The sequence below is a fragment of the Lathamus discolor genome, chromosome 3, assembly GCF_037157495.1.
Source record: "Lathamus discolor isolate bLatDis1 chromosome 3, bLatDis1.hap1, whole genome shotgun sequence".
Lineage (NCBI taxonomy): Eukaryota > Metazoa > Chordata > Aves > Psittaciformes > Psittacidae > Lathamus > Lathamus discolor.
The window spans coordinates 95,301,892-95,326,594 of NC_088886.1; the positions used below are offsets into that span (position 1 = coordinate 95,301,892).

The window sequence follows — 24,703 nt, forward strand, 5'->3', positions numbered from 1 at the left end:
ATAGTTTGCTCAAAAGTATTGAGAAAAAAAGTATACATAAAACCAGTGAGATACTGCCTGTTCTTAAAAAAAGATGAACTTTCCATTGCTCAGCTTGCACTATTTTGGCTCACTGTTTTCCCTTTTTAGTGAATATCAATCTCAGAAAGAGAAAAGTAACTCACTATCATGATAGAATGACTCATTATTTTATTGGACTTTTGGCTGAAAAGGGTTTTGGTTTTTGCCTGCCTGTCATAGTTCAAATGTCTTTTTATATTTAAAGAAACACCAGCAGAAATGTCTCTACACCAGCTCCTTATTTATTTTACTTATATGGGATCCAAAACTCATTACACTAGCAGCCAAGCTGGTAAAGACAATGACAACAGTAAAATGCAACGCTGTGTTCCTTAAGTAGTGAAAATTAAGTGGTGACATAAAATAAATGCTGTGGTATCCAGTGCATAATAAAGTCATACTGAAAATGTCCAGCAAGCAGGGTTGGGTTTTTTTTCAGTTTTTCAGCATTATATTGACTACTTACTGTCATTCATGCATTTAAATATTTTTAAATGGCATAATCTCTATATATTAACACATTAACTTTTCTATCCATTATTACTTATTGGAGATTTAAATTGGTTGATAAAAAATAAAATGTTAACCTCCTTGTCTGAATTGCATGAATACCAAGATCAGTGGAAACAGCTGTCCTTTCAACTAGGGTTTTTGAATACTTCTGAGTGTCTTTAGCTCATTTCTTGTTATTTGATAGGATGCTAAGAATAAATATTCTAGATGTGGTTTTGGTTAGGGCTAATTTGAAATATAAATCTGCAGATAAATTTTAAGGCTTATTTACATTTGACACGGGAAAGCATATTGCCATAAAATAAATTAAAAAAATAAAAAATTCAAGATATATTCAAGATTTTAAGAAGCACCCTCTTTGCCTAATGCAGCCTACAGCTGTGCCGCTCCAAATGGAAGATATAGCCAGACAAACAAGAGCTTACATTGCCACTCAAAAAATGAACTGATGATTTAACTGATGAGTTAATAATAATGAAATTCTAAGATGTTGAGAAACCTGGGAAACAAAAGGTAACGTTGCACTTTTCAAGCAAATAAGTGGAGTCACTTCCCTCTCTTGCAGGGAGAGTATTTTGAAATGTACATTACAATCTATGTTGCGTAAGCACTTCCCAGCCTTTTTCTCCTGACAGACTTCCCATTGCTTATCAAAGAGTAGCTCCTGGTTTGACTCACTTGAGGATAGTTCTATGGAGAAACAAGTCAAGAGAATTACCTATGAGGAAAAGCTCAAGAAGGCACTGCTGTCCCCTGTCTCCCTTCACTGATCAGCAAGGGAGAGCAGAGAGATTGTCAATCCCCAGTCCATTCTCTCATGAAGACCTGAAGGAAACACTAGGTCCTTTCCACATTTCTAGCTATCAACTTGATCTCTATGGTTTGACAAGAAAAAAGATGAGAAGATTTCTTCCCTTTCATGAATTTTAGATGTCATACTAGGCTCATCAACACCTAATAATAAAATTTCTAAACAAAAAGCCTACAATTTTCTTTAGTTTTTAGTAAAATTACTGTAGGAGCTAGACACTAAAAATAAACAAGAGGAGTTGAGAATGGAAACATTACATGCCACATGTCTAAGAAAATGTTGCAAATAAGACTTCAAATCTCTGTTTAAAAACTCTATGAAAAACTCCTACTTCAAGGAACCTTTTCCAATATTTTGTGATAAAATTTGTTTTTTATGAACCCTAAAGAAGATTTGGTAGCAAGGAGCAGGCAATGAAATCAACTAGGATATAACTGGAAAAGGGGAACTATAAGTCTCATTTTTAAAAGAGGAGAACCCAGGGAACTACAGACCAGTCAGTATCACCTCAATGCCCAGAAAGATCATTGAGCAGATCCCCCTGGAAATTATGCTAAGGCACATGGAAAATAAGGAGGTGATTGTTGGTAGCCAACATGGCTTCCCTAAGGCAAAATTGTGCTTGACAAATTTGGTGGCCTTCTACAATGGGGTTACAGCATTTGTGGATAACAGAAGAGCAACTGAGCAACTAACATCATTGACCTAGACATCTGCAAAGTTGTTGACACTATCCTACACAACATACTTGTCACTAAATTGGAGAGGCATGGATTTGATGGATGGACCACTCAGTGGATAAGGAATTGCCTGGATGGTCACACTTAAACGGTTGTGGTCCACAGCTTGACGTCCAAATAGTGTCCAGTGATGACTGGTGTTCCTCAGGGATCAGTACCGAAACTGTCACTTTTTATCATCTTTGTTTGCAACATGGACAGTGGATTGAGTGCACCCTCAGCAAGTTTACCAACAACACTAAGCTGTGTGGTGTAGTCAACATGCTGGAGGGTAGGGATGCCATCCAGAGGGACCTTGACAGACTTGAGAGGTGGGCCTGTGCAAGCCTCATGAAGTTCAACAAGGCCAAATGCAAGGTCCTGCACCTGGATCAGGACAATCCCAAGCACAAATACAGGCTGGGAGGAGAATGGATTGAGAGTAGCCTCGAGGACAAGGACTTGGGGCTTCTGGTTGAGGAGAATCTTTACATGAGCTGGCAGTGTTCAGTTGCAGCCCATAAAGTCAACTGAATCCTTGGCTGCATCAAAAAAGGTGTGACCAGCAGGGCAAGGGAGGTGATCCTCTGCAAAAACACATTATAAGGAGCACAGCAGTACTGACTCTCAGTTTGCATGTACAGGTCAGTAGATACTGAAAAGTTTGGAAGGTTCTTGATAACCAGAAGTTACTAAGCTTTTAGAGACTGCCTAGTATGGAAAGCCTAGGCTGCCTCAAATGTAACTATGTCAAACTTTAAAATCAACAGGTCTGTCTTGATAAAAGAGTGCCAAGTATTTTGCTAGTTTTTACCTAAAGCTGTTGAAGTTCTGCAGCTCACTAGTAGATATTAGATTCTACTCTTCTATAGTGGGTATCACAGACTAGGATTTAGCTGGAAAGAATAAAGAACTAAAATCTAGTTTTCTCCTGTAACTTTATTAGACTGGTGGAATCTGCTGGATATTGATGTTTTGTATCTCTTCTACACTAATACAGAAACAGTGATATTGATCTCTGAATTCATGTATGTCTTTTTAAAAAAACAACCACCTTTATGCATATAAATAACCATTTATTAAACAAACAATGCATACTGAAGCAAAGAAAGATACCAGAATTATGCTCATGAGGCTGCCTGCTATGGTATTTAACTTTCAAACTATCTTGTAATCCTCTAATATATTATCTATATGTTCCATTTTCTTGAAGGTATCTTCATAATCAAGATGCTATCACAAGTATCGTGGGCATTGGAACTATTTTTAATTTTCATTTAAAGAGCAATTATAGAAAGACAGTGGATACACAAGATAATAAAGTAAGTGATTAGCAGCATGCAAATGACATAGGCTTAATGATAATACCCTATTCTATTCTCCAAAGGGAATGTTGAGAGAAACCCTTCCTACATGTGGTTGTGCAGCTAATGTGCCTCAGCCTACAATTACAACATTGCTGACACCATTAACCACTGAAACAACATCACTTCATGAAATCCTTGTTGTCTCATTAAAATGCAAAGGGTCAGGTAATTTACCAGCATTATGTGTCTACTTTTGTTGTGGGCAATTAGCAAGCATTACCCAGCATGGACTCCTATTGGGAAATAGTGAAACTGTGAAATATTAAAAAGGTTTTCTTATTTGATGGGAATTTGAAAGATTCACAACTATAACCTCAATATACCTTTGTATTCAAGGGACCATGAAGTACAGACCTTTTATACATTTAATGTCACCAGATTTTATGATTGGCTATTTTAGAAACTAAACTTCAAATTTTAAAAAATTTTATTGTATAATTAGATCTGGATATGTATCTCCTTCTGCAATGAAGAACTTTTAAAAAATATAGAGGCAAAAAACTGAAACACCTTACAGTTTCTTAAGGACTTAAAAACCAAATGGTTTCTTCAAAAATACGTTTTTAAAGTTAAACCAAAGAGATTGGTGTAGTACATTCCAACACCCATGTTCCCTTCCTTCATGCTAACTGAAGTCCCATATCATCATTTAAAGCAACCTTGAAAATATTCACTGTTGGCTCACATCTTGTCAGGGAGCAGAATGGTCTTTTATTCTTTAAATGGAAGTTTTGGAACATAAACCACATTCCAATAAAACTGAACAGAAAATTATGAATTCATTAAACTACTTTGGTATCTTGTGCTATATATAATATTTATATTCCAACTACTGTAAAATATGCTTTAATATCTTTAGGCAACTATAAGGACTTAAATATTTATAAAATGGCTGAAGATAAAGTATAGCTCTCTTGTTCCTACATACAGATGATGTAAGGCATGCAATCAAAGACAATAACACTTTCAACCCATTTGTCATCTTAAAGGAGCCTTTCAACTTCAGATCCCTTGTGTGCAATCTACATAAGAGTTGTTGCCTACACAGGCAACTCCAGAGGAGTTTGCTCCTTAAAAACTACCAAGAGTGCTATACTTCACATAAAACAGGGTTTTCTGAAAATGGAGACAAAACTATAAATTTGCAGGCAAAACAGCTCCAAGTGGGGCTTCAAAATACTGCTGTATTTATCTCTGGGACATCTGGGAACAGGAAGCATTTTGATTTAATATTTCATAACATAGAGGCAATTGCTTCCTTGCCTGGTGTATAATTAATGCTCATAAAAAGAGTGGGGTTTTTTTATTCCTCAGCATCAGAAATGCACAAAATAGTACACCATCATAATAGGGGGTTTGCTTTCAAGATGTCGCACAGCAAAGAATAATAAAGTAGAGCCACCATGAAATTATATCAGTCTTGGGATGGTTAAATATATTTATAGTTTAAGTGTGAAATCATGTGCTTGATGTACTGTACTATCTACCTCCTTTGCCTGGTTTTATCTTTCTCTGGCTGTAGCAGAAGGTATTATGAAAGAAGAAGAGAAAGAGACAGCTGTTAAAGCTTAAAGATATTTGGGCTAGGACCTTACAGCATTTCTCGAATACAGAGAAATTCTGTTAAAGAAATGCATCTCTCTAGCCATGCCCCAACACACTTTTAGTTTATAAGCCACAGAATTGAAAACCTCTTTAATAGTTTCTCTCTCCTCCTAGGAAAGCTTTAAGAGAGATAGGAAACTATTCTCTGTGTGTGTAAATTATGGCAGCTAATGTTAGTGTCCAGCTTCAAGAAAAATACAAGAAATGCAAATGGTGCTGCATGGGAAGTTTCCTGTCAAGGGTTTCTTATGAAGACTGGAAGGCTAGTAAGGTCCTAATGTAGATGGCTTCCATAGGACAGGAAGTGAAGTGAACAGCCTCTCTCCCATCTAGCCTCTTTAGTTTAAGCCCAAATCATACAAAGAAAGATTTACACATAATCTAACTTTACACAGGTGGACGGTTTTAGTGAAGTCAGAGAGATTTATTAACCTGTGTAACACGGAGCACGTAAGTTTTGGAACAAGCAAGGCATCAGATTGGAAACTTGCCAGGGCAAAGGCCATAGTTTATTCTTGTATATATCAGGACTATGACAAAAAGCTCTTAATCCCATCTAGAGCTACAGTGTGCTACCATAAAATAAATAACAGCTATCAGCTGATCCATCTAGTTCAGCAGAATAAGAAATTATGTGCAAGTTGAAAAAAGGCAATACTGAGTCATTTATCACAATGACCTAATCTTCAAAAATTTGATTTTTTTGTGAGCAAATGGTGATGTGGGACATGTGCTGGGAATGTAGGATACCCTTATCTCATTTTCCGGTTAACTTCATTAATCAGGATGGCCAGCCTTTGTTTAAAAAAAAATAAGAATGAAACAACTACAACAAACATTTCAGAATTCATTTAGTTAACAATCAGTCAACCAAATAATTTTTAATTGGATTATTATTTTTGGTCACTTAAAATGGCTGACGCTATCAAAAATACAAGGAGCATTCAAAACCACACAGAATAAAACTATCCTTAATCAGATGTAACCACTACACTAAACTATCAATAATGACAAACCAATGTCAATGCAAAATAGTTGCCATTTTTGTAAATGGGATTGGTAGGATTTATATTGTCTAGGAGAAAAAAAATTCTAAATATCTATATGATTTAAGAAATTCTGAGCTATCAAGTATAACAAGCATTCTACAGCCTAAATTACACTGTTTTGCAAAGGCACACAGGCATCTCAGTGTTGAAAAGATTAAAGTTAGTGTCATAACTCACTTTAGCACTTAAAAAAAAAATCCCAAGTATATGACTTTTTGCCAGCACCATTCATTTATTTATTTTTAATATTACATCTACATTTAATAGTCTACATTTACTTACATGCTTTCCTCACAGAGGTTAAGTAACTCCTTAAACTCTGAAATTTTTTAGGTGGCTTAAGTAGAGTTTGATTTTCTGTATTTGAAAGTGAGGCTCTTTATTTCTACATTTTCAGGTAATATAACAAATTAAACACAGGAAACGGTGCTGGAAGTGCCATAGAATATTGAATTCCGTAACAGTCTAAAAAGTAACTGCATTTATGATTATCAAACCCTGAAATCTTCTATATTCTGAAATCTTCACTTTAAAACTTCACCTTATGACCATAAAGTAAGAGCAGTAAGATTCAACATTCACCAACAAACCCTCCTTTGGGAATAAAACTATTGTCTTGAACTTATAACAAACATCTCCTACAACACACAGATCTCTGAAAATCACATAAAACCTTTGTTAACAAGGCATTTTAGACAATATCCTTTCCATTTGTTTAAGAATTTTCTCCATTTCCAATCCTGATACTACTATTGCTTTTACTTCTCTTTTGCTAACATTTCAGAAATAAAATGATCAAGAATTATTGATTGGTAGAGGTGAAAAAGAATATATTACCTGAAAAAAAAAAAAAAAAAGGAATGTAGATCTCAAATTTATTTTAATGAGAAATATTTTGCAGCAGATTGTGAGACTAAGTCCATCAAAAATTGTAATGAACTAAGAATTAATTAACAGATTGTGAAATAAAGCTAGTAAAACTGAGTGGCTAACTGTTCCTGTCCTTTCAACTGAAGTTTAAGCCAGCTCAAACAAAAAATAATGGTGAAGTCACAAGTGATTTTTAAAGGAACTGGATCAAATGAAACTAAACTTGTACAAGGTTATTTTAGCTTCTGTAATCTGTTACACTTTAAAGTCAGTGTGTAAAATTCTGAGTATGTTTAACTGATTTTATAGGATATTCCCCAGAAGAATCCTGCCACTGTGTAGGAGATGTATCACCGAGGAGTTCATCCCCTCTTTATTTTTTCTCTTTATTCTTTCTTGTTCGAGGAGGTATCATAAGTACTGTAAATGAAGGCCCTAAACAGATCTCTTGTGTTGAAATAGTTCCAAGGGAAAATTCTCGTAAGTTGAAGGCATTCAGAAAACAGCTGCAATTGTTACTACGCTGAAATGCATCTACCCTGCTCTACTGTGATCTGTCTTGTAATGTCCATGGAAAAAATGTTACTATAAGGCCTCCTGTTTCCGTACTTTAGACCTGCTTGGAGCAGTAAGATTGCTTTTCTTTATTGTTTAGTAAGTGTTTTTTAATGAAATGTACTGCTTTTATTATATAGGCCTCAAAGTAAGACCTAAATCACTATCCAATAAAAGAAAAGTATCAAGTTAGATGTCTGAAGTTACTACCAGAGGCTACTCTGGGACAGTATTTATAAATCTCTAAACAGTTAAGTATAATTATCTTTCTGCTTTTGGGGAAGAAAGCAAAATATGATTTTTAGTTAGAACTGAAAAAAAAATTTGTGTTGGGCTCTGTTCATCTGTAAAACAACAAGCAAAATTCCCACAGTGTATGACTGAAAGAAAATACAAGATTCATGAAAAATGAAACAGGAACAATCACTAGATGCTACTTGAAGAAGAAAGGATGGAAACATCAACAGAATGAAGGAAAAGAGAATTACTGGAGCTCTTCCAGCATAACTGCCATAACTGGTCTTTTCTCTGAAATAATTCATGATAAAATAATCTCACCTTGTATTTGAGTGGACAGAATGAGAATCAGGAATGATCAAGGGATAATAAAACAAATCTCCATTACCTAAGAGTGACCTTTTTTCTCCACCACAAACATACCTCTTTACAAACTCTTCTATGAAGACAATCATTCAACAGCTATAAGCAGAACTCCAAGATAAAAACAGGAATTCCCTTGTACAAATAGGACCTCTGACTGAGTTGACGAGTCATTTTCTGAAGAGGTAGGCCAACCTCCAACTTTAAAGCATTTTGTATCTCAGAAGCTGAGATGTCTTAATGCAAGTAATAGTTTGCTGCAGCTTCAGTGGAATGCACTTTGGCCTTTCTGTCCTTGGAATCTAGGTCTCCGAAAAGCAACAAAATGCCCCGATGACTTCCAAAAGCTCATTTTCAGGACACCAGAGTCTGCACACCAACCTCTGGCAAGTCTAAGGAGTTGCCCAGTCAGCTTTGAAATAATTCAATTCAGACAGCCATGAGAAAAAGCTTTCAAGAACACAGATCCATTTTGAAAGTTTCTTATTCTTTTTGAGTAGAAGTACACATTTTATGGAAATGAGACTACCAAATGCTTCCAGAACAGTTAGTAAGCTTTTCCTTCTAAGAAAAGCACCTTGTTTTCATTCACAGATTTGTATAGTCATGCTGTTGTCATGTATTGCTAGACATAGATTTGACAACACAGACAGTTTACTAGCATCTGCCCTGTATACTCCAGGTTCATTTATGGCTCTTGTCCAGAATTTATTCTTCTTTTTTGTGCCCTGGAACTCTTAGGGTTTTTTTTTTCATTTCTTCAGGAGATCAGGATGCAATCCTGGCAGCATCAGTTAGGATTCAAGGAGAGCAGACCAGAGTACAAAAGTGCTGTCATACTTCTTACAGAAGATCCAGATAATTAATGCTACCGGTCCAAAAGTCTGGGAATATTTTAACACTGTGAGACACTAGAAAGATTTTGCTCCTGCATGAAAACAGCTGTGTGTGTATTAAGTTCATCTTGAACTAGTAATGAGAAAATCCTTTGTTGATACAAACTAGATTAATTCAGTAGACTTTCAGCAGTTAACTTAATCCATTGGGAATTGGTGGCCATGTTGTTTTTTAATCAGGGAGCCTTGTTGTCATATGTCCACCCTCTTGCTCCTTTTACAAGGCCTTTCTTCTCAGTTCTGAGTTCAGTTGCTGGTGCAATGCTATGTCCTCGATTGGAAAAGGCATGTTTGGATGGATACAGAAGGTTCAGTGAAAGAAGACTTCAGTGTTAAAGTAGGTGACAAGGGTGAGGCTCTAGTGAAAAGGGAGTGAAATCCCAAAATCTGTGGGTTCTTTTTCTGCAACCAACTTAGAACAAAGGTGTTATAGATATGGTCGTGTACTTCAGCACTGGCCAATAATTGTGGCTTATCTGATGGTTAATACATTTGCATCCTGCTTTTTATGGTGCACTTCTTGTACTAATGTCATATTTTGTCTGATGATGGAGTGAAATAATTAAAGTAAAATCTGGAAATATACTTGTGCATTCAATAACCTATGACTTAAATGACTGTATTTTTTTCCGTTTTTCCAGAAGCATAAACCTAAATGATATATCACATTTTCATATGAGATTCCACTGCTTAATGACAATAGAATTATGCTAGCTATTTACTTAGAATAGCAAGGGTAAGATTACACTGTTAATTCACCTCACCAAAAACCTCACAGCATAGTCCATATGTTTCTCAGGCTGTTCACATACTTTGTTTTGTTTCTTCTCATTTCAACACCCTGTCAAAGGTCAACTGACATTCTTACACACACCCGGATTTTCTAATGTCAGTGTTTCCTGTGATCAGTAATAGAAGTCACATAAAAGAACAGTACAGAACACTCTTTCAAAGGATGGTGTTAGTGAGGAATGTCTTAATTCAAAATCATACATTCAGATCTAGAAAAATTCAGATTGGCAATACTTAAGGTTTGTACCAGCTGATATGTTAAGAATACTGTTATGTTAAATAAGGCAGAAACATTTAAGCAAAAGTAAAATGACAGCTTGCTCTGTAAACAAAGGTACTTAATTGCCAGTAAAGAGCTGTGAGGTGATTCTAGTATGCTGCTTCTTGACCAGCAAAAGTTGAATCACCTGATTTATACAACAGTCATGATAGCTGTGTCCACCATATGTTAAAGCTGCATTTCATAGACAAAAATGTCACACTGGATATAATTTCCAGTGAAGTTTGCGCTATCCACTGATCTAATTGCTTCTGACAGCCTAACCATTGTATTCAAGGTCTTTCAAGAAAATTTACTGTACTGAAAGCAATGCAACTAATACAGGAGTTGTGGATACTGTAAGCAGAGAATTTATTAGGAAGATAATTATCTTCTGAAGCAACTGGTTTTAGAAGAAAAAGCACTGTCCATATTCAGTGCTCACAACTAAAATTGGCGGCTGGTTTCCTGCCTTATGTTACACCCTTTTCCCCCAGAAAAGCTAAAGAAAGTGTCACCTTTTTTTTACATGCACACTGATATTTAACTGAAGAAATTTCCAAAATTTTTAAGTATGTGCTGATCTCTTGCGCCTCTTCTTCTCTGCATCAGCTACATGGAATATCACTGAAGGGATTTAGACCAAGGCCACAGTCTACACTTCATGACCTACAGGAGCTATGCTACAGCAGCAACCTGGATATTATATAAACACGGAATAATTCAGGCTGGAAGGGACATCAGAGGGTCTCTAGTCTGACTTCCTGCTCAAAGCAGGGTCAGCTATGAGGTCAGAGCAGGTTCTTCAGTGCTTTATGCAATCAGGTCTTGAATACCTCCAAGGATCAAGAATAAAAAAATGACAAGTGTTCATGTGGTGTACAAGATTCTTACCTTGCTCCCAGAAATAAAATACAACAGTTAAGTGTTGGAAATATCACTAACCTAGGAGCAAAGGGTGAACAAGGAAATTCTTTCAAACTGTTCCTCAAGAACAGGAAGGAAGGGAAGAAGGGGTGAGACAAACAGATTCTATGTCTTGGTTTTAATTACATACGTGATAGGAGACTGAGAGTAACCCACCAATAGCCTGGTAATGAAAATACACGTTTGGTTTTGAGATACAAAATTTCAAATCCAGGTCGAAATCAGCAAAACAAGAACCTCCACACTTGTCTTCCACTTGTGCAATGAATTTCCTAATCATGACTATAAGTTATTATAGGGTGAGCAAATCAGTCTCACACATTTTTAAGGGAAGAACTCTTAAAATCTGTATTACTTCCAGGCCACAGATTTGAAACTTCAAACACTCATGAGACTGAAAAACAGTTCCTTCTTCTTAATCTCTAAATCTATTTGTTATCCAAGAAACTATCCAACCTGACTTTGAAAATTTGAAACTTTTAGTTTCCTGGTACAATTTAATTCCAGTATTAAATTCCACAATTTTATTGCTAATTCTAAGAAAAAAAAAAAAATCCATCTTCAAGAAGTTTCCATACTCAAGAAGTTAACATTGCTGCCTCTGATTTTTGGCTCATAATTCCTATTTCCTGATTAGAGTGTAAAGAGGAAAAACTGAATTTAATTTTACTTCTTACAGTCCTTGCAGGGAAACTATCTCTAGATCAGGCTCACAGAGAAACTGCAGACCAAAGCACTACCCTTTCTACACCTACATTTATAGCAGGGCTTGATCCAGGGGGAATATTTACTGCAGCACCTAATAGGTTTATCAAAGGTAGGACTTCAGCTGCATAAGCTGAAAGACCCTTCAGGGATGAGAAGAAGATTGTTTTAACACTGGTGGTCTTTGCCAGGGTGCTTATGACTGCTTTGCAGCTGTTTTCAGAGGCACAGTTGGTGTAAAATGGCCTTTGGCTACCTATGAATCAGTCCCCTACTCTCAGCAAAGACTGAAGGATTTTGTTTAATGTCCTCACATGGGAGGAGTACATGTCAAACCATGGGAAAAAAAATCAGTTTTGAGTTAATTTTAATTGGCTTTTTGAGCAAGAAGACACAGGAATTGTAAACAAAACTTAAAATTCTTATTCTTTTTATTTTACTTTTTGGCTTGTACCACTGAGCTTTTTTCCTCTGTGGTTGTAATGTACATAAAGACAGAAGCTTCAGGTATTCTGAAGTGAGTATGAGTTAGCTTTGGCTATATGACAGTAACTGCCCTGGTAAGAAAGCCAAAGAGCAGGGCAGGGTGAGAAAGCAATGATTTTATGTGTGTATATATATATATATCTATATATATCTCTATCTATCTTAGGGAAATTTTTAAATGACAAAAAAAAAATCCAGTTTCACATTCATTTACTTTTCCTCTACAAGATGTGCTTTGTGATGTAGCAGAGAAACTACGTGACTGTCCCTTTAAAAGCCATCATACCAATCAGCAGGTTTAACTGTCAAGCAAGCTGATGTAGGGCTCTTTGAATTACTGAGTGAGGGATATTCTTCCTGCCAGGTCCTGTCCCCTGTAGGCACTGCAGAGAAGTATTATAGGGCAGTCCTTACCTTGGGAATTAGCCTGCAAGACCCCAATGCTGTCATCAAACTGCATAGATTTGATGTTGAGTGACGCCAAGATGCATTCCTTGTCCTGCAGCGAAGCATCATCAATATTATTCTGATTGGCTGACAGGATAACGCACATGTCGCAGAGGTTGATGTTGACAGCCCTTAAATCAGCCCGACTTAATGGCGTACCCTTCGGCACAGAGAAAAAAAAGCGGGGGGGGGGGGGGGGGGAGGAAAGGAAAAAAAGAAAAACAAATTAAAGATTGAGAAGGAGCTTTGGGAAATTATTTAACAAGTATCTTTTTTATGCTCTGACATTAAGCTGGTCTAACTATGTGCCAGGGAATAGGAGATGTGTGCTAATCTAAAGGGTAGTTGGTGCTGATGGCAGCATTTTAGGTTCATTCTCAATACTCAGTCAAGCTATTACTAACAAACAAGAAACAGGAATAATGCCAGCATTCTCCATCTCATCGGTGACTTGAAATTGTCTTGATTTAAGTTGCAACCTCTGGCTCTCTGAATATAACAAGGGGGGTGTTTTAAATGTCTATTTATCTACTACAAAGCCACAATGGTCTTGGGCAGAATAGCAATTTAAACAGAAAAGCATTATGTGTCCTACACATTTGAAATGCAATCAGTATAAAGCTATTTTTTTTCAACCTGAAGCAATACAGAGAAAAGGTTAATCCTTTTTACTGCATGTTTTTGATTCTTCTAGAAGGAAAACACACTGATCTTCGAAGTTGTGTGTCTAAACCCTTTGAAACAAAACCAAGACTTTATTTTAATGGGCACAACTCATGCAACAGTCCTTGTTTCCACAGTTCTCAATCAGAGACTGCAATAATTAAAATGTGGTAGTCTGTTTCATAGTTCATCATTAATACAACCGAAACATGACACTTAACCCATTATGTTTTGTTTAAAGATAACCCTTGCCTTTCACATCCAACATTCCACATCTCTATTTAGAGAATGTTAAGTTTATGTCAGAGGGGCTGCAAGGTCAAGGAAAAAAAAAAACACCTCTTCTTTTATGGAAGATAGATTCTGCTTGCTGCCCTACATGGTTTGGTATCCAAAGGTCCTAATGATGAGGAAGAAACTAAGCTGTCCCCTTGTCACACAGCAACTTTCATAAAACCAAGTCAAGACCCTAGTCTTCCATCTCCTGATCACTAATGGTGAACATCTCCTGAGCTCCACTGAGAGTGTTCAATGCAAAAATTAATCTAAAATGCACAAAGTGAAGGCAGAGCTCAGTTATTATTCAGTGATTGCCATCTAGTTCCAAATACCAGCCTGACTATTCCATGTTACTTTCAATAATTTGAGGCATGAAACATTGTGGAAAACAGTATATATCAAACAGATATGACTGAGTTATTAAGCACTCAAAACTTAGGATATGATTATTCCTGCCACCTTAATTCTGCCCTTTGTGTATGTACTGTGCAGCATGTGAAGGAAGATTCCTGTGGGGAAAAATAATATGCAGCCATGTAATTAATTAAAGACTTACTCCTAATGATTTTATGCAAAAGGACACAATTAAGGCTGCCTGAGGATACTTAAAACTGGCATTTGCCTACTTTTTAAGAGTTTAGTCAGCAGCTTAAATGCCATTTTTAATAGACTTTAAAAAAAAATTCCACCTTTCTTCAGAACAAATGTTTTTATATTCAGCTGTAACCACATCCCCATCAGATAGCAGCAGCAAGTTTTTCCTTATGAACCAAAGCACAGAGAAGTAGGAAATCAGTGTGTGGCCCCCCCTTTAACATGATTACTACCAGTATAAAACTTTAGTAGACTTTTAAATTAGCATAATTAGACCAGAATAATGCTGATATTTTTAACCCTATAACACCATTTTGAACCAGATAAGCTGGGGAAAAAGAAAATAAAGAAAAAGCAAGTCTGTGGTCTTCAGCCCTTGGTTACTGTGTAGGATACAATTCCTTTAATTATTCTGTATGTTTAAAGGTGCATCAACTATTTAAGCTGTTTAAGTTGAAATTAGTTCAAAACTATTCTGAATTTGCATGCAGATTCATTGGGGAATGTAAAGGTGCTGTACATTTCCTTAATGCATCTTCAGAATTCAGAATCAAAACTATACAAATACATATTATATACTTGGCAGCTTGGATTCTATTCTGCTCCACATTTCAACAGCATTATTAATTTAATTCTGATTTCTTAGTCTTTATCCTTCAAATTGACTGGAATTAAAAGGGATTGGCAGGAAGAGGAGGATATTAACTGACCAAATCTGATATTGACACCATTTTTGTGACAGCAGAGAATCTTGTGACACCATCTGTTGGATCAGTTTACAGAAAAAAGCCAAGGGCTAACACTAAAACTGCATTTACAGTAACAAAGACCTACAGCCTGAATTAATCAAAAAGTGAAGGCAGTCTTTCCATTCTATAGCTATTTTTCCACTTAATTTAGGTTACATCCATCATTGATTTATTTATTTCTAACTGCTGAAATGTAATTATGAAGAACTGGTAAATTTGTATTTTTTTCTTTCTGATAAAAACAATCTAACTTCACTCTGCAATGTACAGAGCATCCTCTTTTGTACTTATACCGTGTGCTCATTTCCCTCTTGCCTGCATCTCTGTAGATCATTTACAGCTGCAACCACCTAAGATCACGGGCTTGGAGGGCTTCATTTATTTGTCCTGGAGCCTGTCTACATTTTGGGCACATGACTGAATGATAATGATACACAGAAGAAAAAGGTCCTCTGAATTGTGGTTTTAGTGGCTGTCCCTACTAAAATCAATAGGATCTTTTCACTGATTTCAAAAGGCTCAGCTTTTTGTCATACTTCCATACTCGAGTATGGCAGTACCCTGAACTGGAATGCTATGGCAATATTCCCAATAAAACAGGCCGGCCTAAAGAAAGTTTTTATGAACATAGATAAATATTATTTAGATAGATTAACAATATTTTTTCCAAAGGTTTTGTGGGCATAAATACATAAATAATGTCATAAACAACTACTGTCACAACATCAGAACTGGCTACATGCAGTGAACTACAGTGAATGTTCAATATATAACACAGCTAATACATTTGATAGCAGCTGAAATTCATCCGAAGAGGATGACAAGGAACCAAACACTGTGGCAAATATCTTCTAACAAGGTCTCACAGGGCTCTGTTTTCACAGACACAGTAAAGGGAAAATCTAAGTCCTCAGGCCTGTAAGTAGACAAAAGTAAAAAAGCCTAAGATCAAAGTCAACACGAATCTGTCCAGTTGGTGTCCTAAATAAGAAAATATCAATAATATGGCTTTGGACTTACAGGCAAGATTGAAACCTTGGGGAAGTTATGCAGTGTTTCCCATTCCCTTCTCAGGTATTCAAGTGAACCCACAAACACAATATGCTTGAGTTCATGGTAGTGAAAGTTGCTGGCTCGTAATGGCATCACTAAATTTCTTAATCCAATCAAAGCAGACTTAACATCCCCAAATATGCAAACGACTACATGCCCACTTAAAACTGTCATCGCTGCTTCACTTCGAGTCTAAAAAAAAAACAAAAACAAAAACAAAAAGACAAGGGAAAAAATGAAACAAAGGGAAGCTTAAATCATATATTGAGTTTTAAACCAGAAAAAAACACAACTGTCAATATCATTCATGCACAAAGAAGTGGTTTAATAATAGCTGTTCATTTTACCCTTATTTATCCTTCATTAAATGTGCTCAGCAGAAGAAAATTTTGTTCTTGTTTGCAAATCCTTCAGTATTCAAGAAGATGTTGTACTGCACCAAATTCTGGTCCTATATATGTTTCTACATATGTGGATTAAGACTCTCATTGCAATTGAAGTACTCTGGATTTAGCCAGGAACAGAATTTTACCTACTATGCATTTAGCCACTAGAAGGATTACAGAAAAGAGATGCAAACCATGCCTTAGCTGATGAATCCCTGGGCTGGTTTTTTTCAGGACCAAGTTGACAAGCAAAATACGAGTGCCCAAAGATCTTTGTAGGGATTTGTGGTATTACACATATCTTGTGAATGGAGGACCATATTCTCTTAGTCAAAGTTCTTATTTTAGAACAAGCTGTGACTACCCTGAGAAGCAAAGAATGCTCAACAGTGCTCTGCTTTACAATGGAAGTCCTCCATACTGAGCTTCTCTCAGTAAGAAAAAGCTAGTGTGAAAGACTGTGATTAATACTAACTTTTCAGGTCTACTGGACTTCCTGAGTTACTGAATAGATAGAAGGAAAAAAAATATCTCATGGAGAACATTTGAATGACGCTCAGAATTATCTTCTTGTCTCAGTGACAAGAATAAATTTTGCACTAGTTTCATCAGTGGTAATGTCAGTTGAGCAGGCAAACTCAAACACCAAGGTGATGAAATAAAGTTATTCAGAAAAAATTACCTTCATTTCTGGAGCCAGTCTTAGCATTTTTGCACTCCACCAAGTAGCTGCAGATCCACTGACAGTAAATTGACAAGAAGTTGTACGCTCTGTACCATTACAAAGAAGCCTTGCCAATGAAAAAAACTAAACCAATGGTGAACTGCAAAATTTTTCCCTCACTTGTCCTCTTTCTAAATTATGGAAGCATGACAATGTGCAATAAAGATTGGAATATTCAGCAGAGGTGTTCATTATGTAAGAAGAATGGGAACTGATCAGAAGTTTTCTCATCAGTTAAAAAATACATCAGCTTTCTATTTCCCTGGGGCAATTAGTCTATCAAGAAAGTGGTCTTGGCCCTTTAAAGAGCAGAAGATGTGAGTGAATGCTCAAGTGAAGCATGTAAGTTGTCCCATGCCTCTGCCTACTGGTCTGGAATACTCACACTTTACAAGACAAAGACCAAGCCTTGAAAGAAATTATGTGAAAAAAATGTCACTCTATAGTCATTGATCTTTATGTAGCCACATACAGTTGACTGTATGTCAAAACAACTCTTACTACCTGATACTGCTGGAATCACACAGAGCCAAAATAGACTGTCAGCAGAAAAAGGAATTATTTTCAGATTGAAGCATTATCAATTATCAATTAGAAGACAACCTGGGAAATACCATAGTCTTCAAATTATGTAATAAATTGTACTTGTGTGGTCGGTAAGGACAACATTAAATTTGCATGGATATGAATGTAGACATAAATTGTGGACTGTGAATTTGTGCATAGAGGCATTTTGCTTGGCAGTGTCTTTATTGGTAATGATGCATGAAGCAGAAAGAACTTGGCCAGACTTATAGATTCATGGGCTAGGGAAAAAACTGACATAGCATCACCAAGAGATGATACATGAGGCACTCCACACCACCATTTTTTGAAAAACACTTTTCAAAGTGGGACAACACATAAAGGTTGTTGACTAAAATGTGCTTAGAGCATGAAGGCAGATATCGATCTCTGTGTGTTGCAAAGTACTGTGTAACAGGGCTGCCTCTCCTTGCCTCTTGATTACATAGAATCATAGAATGGTTTGGGTTGGAAATTACCTTAAGATCATCTAGTTCCAACCCTCCCGCCCTCCCACTAGACCAGGTTGCTCAAGGCCCTGCGCAGCCTGGCTTTGAACACTGCCAGGGATGAAGCATTCCCAAATACATATAAATGTATACTGTTTAAAGCTGTTCAGTCAAACTGTGTCACAGCTCAGTCTCTAGAATTTCAAATTTACTTGCTTGACTGTTTAAACAACAATACTGCAATTGCAGGCAATGTCACAGTTATTACAGAAATTCCTGAGGAGAAGTGGAGACAAGCTTTTAACCCCTGATTGCTAGAAAAAACTGGGGCTGTCACCATCAGCGGCTACACCATGCCACAGTGCATGAAAATCTGAGAGAGCAGGCTCAGGAAAAGCTTTATGAACTTTGACAAAGTGAAGATCCACCAGGGAGCTCATTTCAAATATCATCAGTTTTACGTATGAGATCTGGAGTGAGTTAGTTGCTACTCTTAGGTATGAGTACATGAACACAAGTGGCACAAACTTTAAGCAAGTAAAATAGGCTGTGATAGGCCTTCTAATTATTTGTAATGACTTGAGTCAGTTTGATGGTTTCCCTAGTTAAACAAATGAAACAAACATAGACTAGGCTTGCCATGCCATGCTAGAAAGGCAGAGCAGTAGTACTACTTACTCTAGCCTATTTGGGCACCTTGAAATGTTGGAAATTGAAGTTCTAAGAGAGTGAAATTCATATCAACATATAAGAGATAATGCAAAGCAACACTTGCCTATATTAGAGTGATTATTGATTTGTGTAAGGAGATAAATGGAGTATGCAAACATTTCAATATTTCCAATCTTAAACTTCTAAAGATTTAAATCAAATATGCAAATTTCAGCTTATGAAAAAGAAATTCTCTATTTTGGACCAATTTTTATTGTTGCTTTTGGCATACCGATTTATATAATCATAATTCTTTCACCAAAATGCTAGCTTTGGTTTCACCATACTGTTTCTGATTTCAATATGCTGGATTTAATGATAGTAGAGATTAATTTATTAATCCATTAGACATCAGTTCTATGGTTCAAATAACCTCTTTTCAAACACAACTTATCATTAGTACCTACCAAAATGACCTTTTCAATGTCCTTGGCTGGACACCAATGAAACATCCCTGTAGAGTCATATTTTTTCACATTGGCATCCATGTTGTCAATCTGCTCGTTGCCAGGAATTAACAAGGGGTCATGCCTGGGGAAAAACAAGTTGAGAACAACATAAGTGGAAAATATTATGAATTATGGATGGAAAGATATCCCAAGAGCTGTGTACAAAAAGGGATAAAAGTAAAAAAAATGAAATGTATTTACACTTGAATATGCTTTCAAAGAGGGTACTTTTAAACAAAAGATGAAAAGAAAATAAAAGTTAATTTTTACATTTTGGGTGCAGTTTTGAGGATTTTCTATACTCTTCCTACAGCAAAAAACATTTAAGCAGGGCTTTCTGACACCATCACAGCCATGAAAGACTTTTTTTCTTACCAGTCCCACCCCTCCGAAATATGTATCAGAGTTGCTATAGGCATCTGCAATGAAGTAGAATGGATAGGAACAGAGCCCCATGCTGACTGACTGGCATAAGTATGGAAAGCCAATTACTTGCTTTTACCACATACAACTTCTGACATGATGCTTTTCGCAGTAAAAGCTTTAACAGGCTGCACTTTAAATATTTTAGCAATTTGCCCAATCATATTTTGCTTTCCCAAACTGAAGCCCTTTAAAGATTCAACAGTATGTCATTTTAGAGCAGACTGACTAACAAATGCCCACATCTGGAATACATGATTTTAATACTAAACAACAATGTCCATTTTCTCTGACAACTCTACCTGTGATAACCTTCGAAGTGTTTTTTGCAGCAAGATTTTACAGGACAAAGCTTCTCAATGGAGAAGCAAATAAAAGACTTTTTTATCAACTTGCTCTCCAGCTATATAGTTACATCTAAGCACAGACACATACATACAGTAATTTATATGCTAAAATGTAGCATTAAGCTAAGTACTAAGTGACGCCAACACTCTCAGGTGTTACTGAGGACCCTGCAGTGACTGCATTATACAATAGCACTGGAAGAAGGGCAGTATTTACAAAGTACAGGATAAACTGACACTAAAATCTTAAAATTCAAAATGGGAAAAGACCTTTCATCTCAAAGATGAAAATATTTGCAGTGTAGGAATATACTAAGTACTCTGAAACAGGTATCCAAATTTTAAAGCAGTTTGCCTTTTAAAGCCAAAGAAAGGCATAATCTCTAATTCCATCAAGGTGATTAATTTGTGTAATTTTATAGCCACTGACTGTATATCCATCGAAATCAGTTGAAAATTCTCATTCATTTCACTGTCAACTCCACAGAAAGTGGCTTAAAAGAAGCTGAGAAACTACTAATACAATGTTCCATTTAAACCAGAACTTTGTTATGCTTTAGGAAAAAGCACTACACTACGTGGCAAAAGCATGTAATCTGGAGAAAGAAACACTGTGTTTTCAAAGTTTTTTACAGGCACTGAACATACGGTGAGTTCAGTGAGAAACAGTTCAGTGCATTTCACTATCAACCCACTGGCCACAGAAAAGCCTCAAGGGGATTATCCTAGGTTTAATAATGAAAGTCCATGTGTTTTTACTTTCCAGAAAAATATCTACATTCTGCATTCCCTTATTCTATTGATCACTAAGCTGCAGCCATGGTACTTTTGGCTGAGAGATAACTGTGATGTTCATAGGGCATTTCTTGACGCTTATGGTTGCATGCGATACAGTAAGATCTGCAACCATGGATACAAATCCATTTGAAGGTTGTACTAATAACATTCAGACAACTTTTAGTGGTGGTCTGTCGGAGCTATTTTTTCTGATGGAATGTGTTGGCTATGTGTTTCAAAATAAGAAAGATTGCCAAAAGGTCAGGAAACTTCAGGAGCTTCCACTGAAAAATGTTTTTCTTTCTGGTGTTTTTGTAGTTTTGAGGGTTTTTTCCTAAAGCTTTCACAAGACATTTCTCCACAACTGTTGTTGGCAGAGCACTGAAAAAAAAAAAAAACCAAAGTTCAGTGATCAAATCACCTCCTTTTCCTTTCAGAAATCAGATGCATCTAGGAAGCAAATTTCTCTCTTTCCATCTATAACATAGACTACATAAAAAACTGTAATACATCGATTTGTAAAAATGCCACGTTCCAATTTCTAATCATTGTTTCTTTTCTGCTGTGAGATTTAAAACTACATAGATCATCTGAAGCTTTCACACAAATGAGTATTTAGTAATACTCTAATCCTAGTCACAGAATTGATACAATTTGAATGGAGTCTTACAACAAAGGTGAGAACAGATATCTGATATCAAATTATGGTCAAGTGCCTTGAGGTCTCAGGCAACTTTTAGTGTGTGAGTGCTTAAAGTCTAGTGTAGGTCTCTTTTGGTTAAGGGCTTTGCATCCTAAAAGGGAATATTCAAAACAGCTTGTGCCAAAGATTAGAAATTTACCTCAATATTATATTTTCCAGTTATCCTAGGTTTAAATGGAAGTGTGCTATGGAAAGAATGAAGAATGTGAATCATCGGATATAACTCCCTATTGAAATTTTACGTAACAAATTATTATTTTTTTTTTTTTTTTTAAATAAATGCATGAACTGATTTGCAATATAATAACCTGGATCCTCTGCTTCACTCTTGGAATACAGCAAGTGACAGCCTTAAAAGAAGCAAACAGGATGGGTCACATAGCAAGGAAGCAAGCTAATAGATAATATTGTAGCACTTTTACTCTAGGAGAATGGATTATTGCCAGAGAAGGAAACTGTGATAAGATTAGCTATGCTTTCTGTTTCAGTCTGTTTTTTTTTTTTACATATGTTTTTGTTTACATATGTGTTTACATAGCATCTGTTTTTGTTAACATAGGTGTTTTTAAATTTAAATCTTCTGGGAAAAGCTATTATTTTAGCCTCTTTTTAATCTGTGATTTTCATTCTCAGTAAAGCGGTCCCTGAAGATGTCTATGGAGACTGAAAACTCTTTACTACTAAGGTCCAACTTTGCCCTCAAACGTTAGAAGAAATACTGGCTTATGTACTTAACTGGATTCATCTTTGGAGTTTTTAGGGTTTTTTTTTTAAACATGGTTATTTTACGAAGTAATATAGTAATAAAACAGCATTACCAGTTTGGATGCATATGCTCTCATTAATCTGACGATCTAAACCTGTTTTTCAAATACTAACAATTAATTAAGACAGACACACAGAGGCCAAGGCTGTCAAATCTGCCTAAGGGGTTTGGACACCCTCTTCCCATTAAAATTTATATTGCACAAAACATTACAGTTGTTGCCCTTAGAGCCAAATCACTGACTGAATCTTTCTAGAGCCTCTCTGGCCCCCTCCCCCTTGAAGATGGCCCTGTCAAGCCATGCTTGAGTCACATTGGCAGTTTACTGTGGAAATGCTTGTATTAGAGCTGCAGCCATTATGTTCTCCAGGGCTGTGAAGTCATATGTATGAAAAATTCAAATTATAGGAAGAAAATCACCTGCTATCAATGAAAATGCATAGTGGGTGTTTAGTTGTTTGTTTGTTTGTTTGTTTTTTAATTGAGATATTAGCTTTTATGGCTTGCAATCACCAAAGCATTTGGTTATTCCAGTTAGGGAAAGACATGCATGTATAGCATGCACGGGAGAAAAGGAGTAAAAGTTAAATTTCCTTCATCCATAACCCCAGTTTAAAAATAGCTTCTCTGGTTCTTATGGCAGATATTACATACACATGACTTGAAATGAAGAGCAAAATACAATCTTCTCTAGGTTTTGAAGAGCATATAATGCCACTTATGAGCAATTAAACTTGAAAATGATGCTAAATGCCATGCTACAGCTACAACCCCAAAAAGCCTGCCTGGAAGACAACAGCCTAAAGCAAAACCAGAAATCTCACTTCCAGCAAATCTATTGCAAGTAAGTCAACATTACATTTTAAAGAGCACTGCTTTCATAGCACACATTTATAACTACTGCAAACTTACTTGGACTTTCTGAGTCTGGAACTTCCAAATAGTGACTGGGGATAGACAGAACTGAAAAGACCATTCGGGCCAAATGCCTGCCTCATAAACGACTATTGTTTAGCATACCCTTGTATTCTGTCACCTTGTCTTCATCTTCGTTATCATTCATATGCAATTGAGCATGTCTTCATTATACCCTAACTGATGTGCAGTGGAACTGTCCCATATTCTGAACATCAGGAATAAAAATACTACATGACCAGTAGGGACCCTGGTGTTCTTTGAAAATAAACTGTAATCTCTTAGTCTTTGCACATCAGTAAAACAATGTCTTGGCTACATTTTCGTCTGCCCTCCAATAAAATTCTCCTTATATAAAATCAATGGCAAAATACCCCTGGGAACACCACAACTCTTCTTTAAGCTGTGTTCATTAAAGTCTGCCCTTATGCCTTTCTCAGGTAAGTATAATATATCTGGATTTGGCCCCAGAAAAACATGTTTAGGAGTCTCCTGCTCAAGATTCAATGTCTTTAAACTCACGTTGTGTACAGTACAGGAATTTTGAGTTTTCCTACCTGACTTTATGTGTGGATGTGTGTTTGCAAGTGTATGCACACACATACTTAATTTTAGGAGTAAGGCACGGGTTTGCTGAAGGTAAGTTAGGAATTGAAGACACACTAGAGAACGTCTTATGCCTTTGAAGTTTCTCCTACAACTACCCTAACAAATTGTGGCAATTAACATGCTGTTAGTGTTAGATGTATGCAGCCAGTGCAGGTGCTAATAATTGAAAAAGCATTTAGAGCTTTTACACCCTGGCTGAATATTTCATGATGTGCTGCATGTTTCACTATTTACTCAGTGGGCCTCTGTCACTTCAATCTTCTCTGACTGCTTTGACTGGTGCTATAAAGCTCAACCAAGATAGAGTGACGGCCTGTCACAGGCAAACTCCACTGACTCCAGCAGGGGACTAGCTGTGAAGGTTGTCACGACATTCTGATGGAATTCAGCAAATGTTTTGTGACTAATACACCCAACATTTGTCGGCTACCATTAGCCATTCCCTGTGACCCTCTGCAGTCTGTCTGGATGGCATTAAGTTGTAATGAGAATTTGTTGCCTATGTGTGTTACACTAATGACACTCTTACTGATCTTTCCTTTCACAGGTTAATCAGCAGTGAAATGTATAAGGATTCAGTGCCCAGATGAACCGAGCTTTAGAGAAGAAAATGCAGTATGACAAGAGAAAGAAAACCTGCAGTTTACTGTTATATGCTTTCATGTCATATTCAGAGGCTATCCTAATATTATCTATAATCTCACACTGTCTGACTTTTTCCCTAAATCTACAAAGAATACATCTAATGCAGTGTTTGGTACCTAGTGCCCTGTGCTAGCTTATGGGCTGAATTACACTGTTAAGAATACTAACAGTTCTCCTTCCTTCCCTCTTTATCTGCCCAGATGTCACTGGTGGTTTTTTCTAGCCTCAGAAGCCTT

The 24,703-nt window shown here is 36.5% G+C and overlaps 1 protein-coding gene across 6 annotated transcripts in view; it reads right to left on the reverse strand.

Moving 5' to 3' along the window:
- KCNMA1 (potassium calcium-activated channel subfamily M alpha 1) overlaps positions 1-24,703 on the reverse strand; it is a 496,510-nt gene that overhangs the window by 34,564 nt on the left and 437,243 nt on the right. For all 6 annotated transcript variants that reach the window (XM_065670697.1, XM_065670696.1, XM_065670698.1 and 3 more), the window contains 3 exons: positions 19,241-19,364; positions 15,967-16,191; positions 12,629-12,821 (listed from right to left, as the gene is read on the reverse strand). In XM_065670697.1, the coding sequence (XP_065526769.1) occupies positions 12,629-12,821; positions 15,967-16,191; positions 19,241-19,364 (542 nt within the window). The remainder of the gene's footprint in view (positions 1-12,628; positions 12,822-15,966; positions 16,192-19,240; positions 19,365-24,703) is intronic.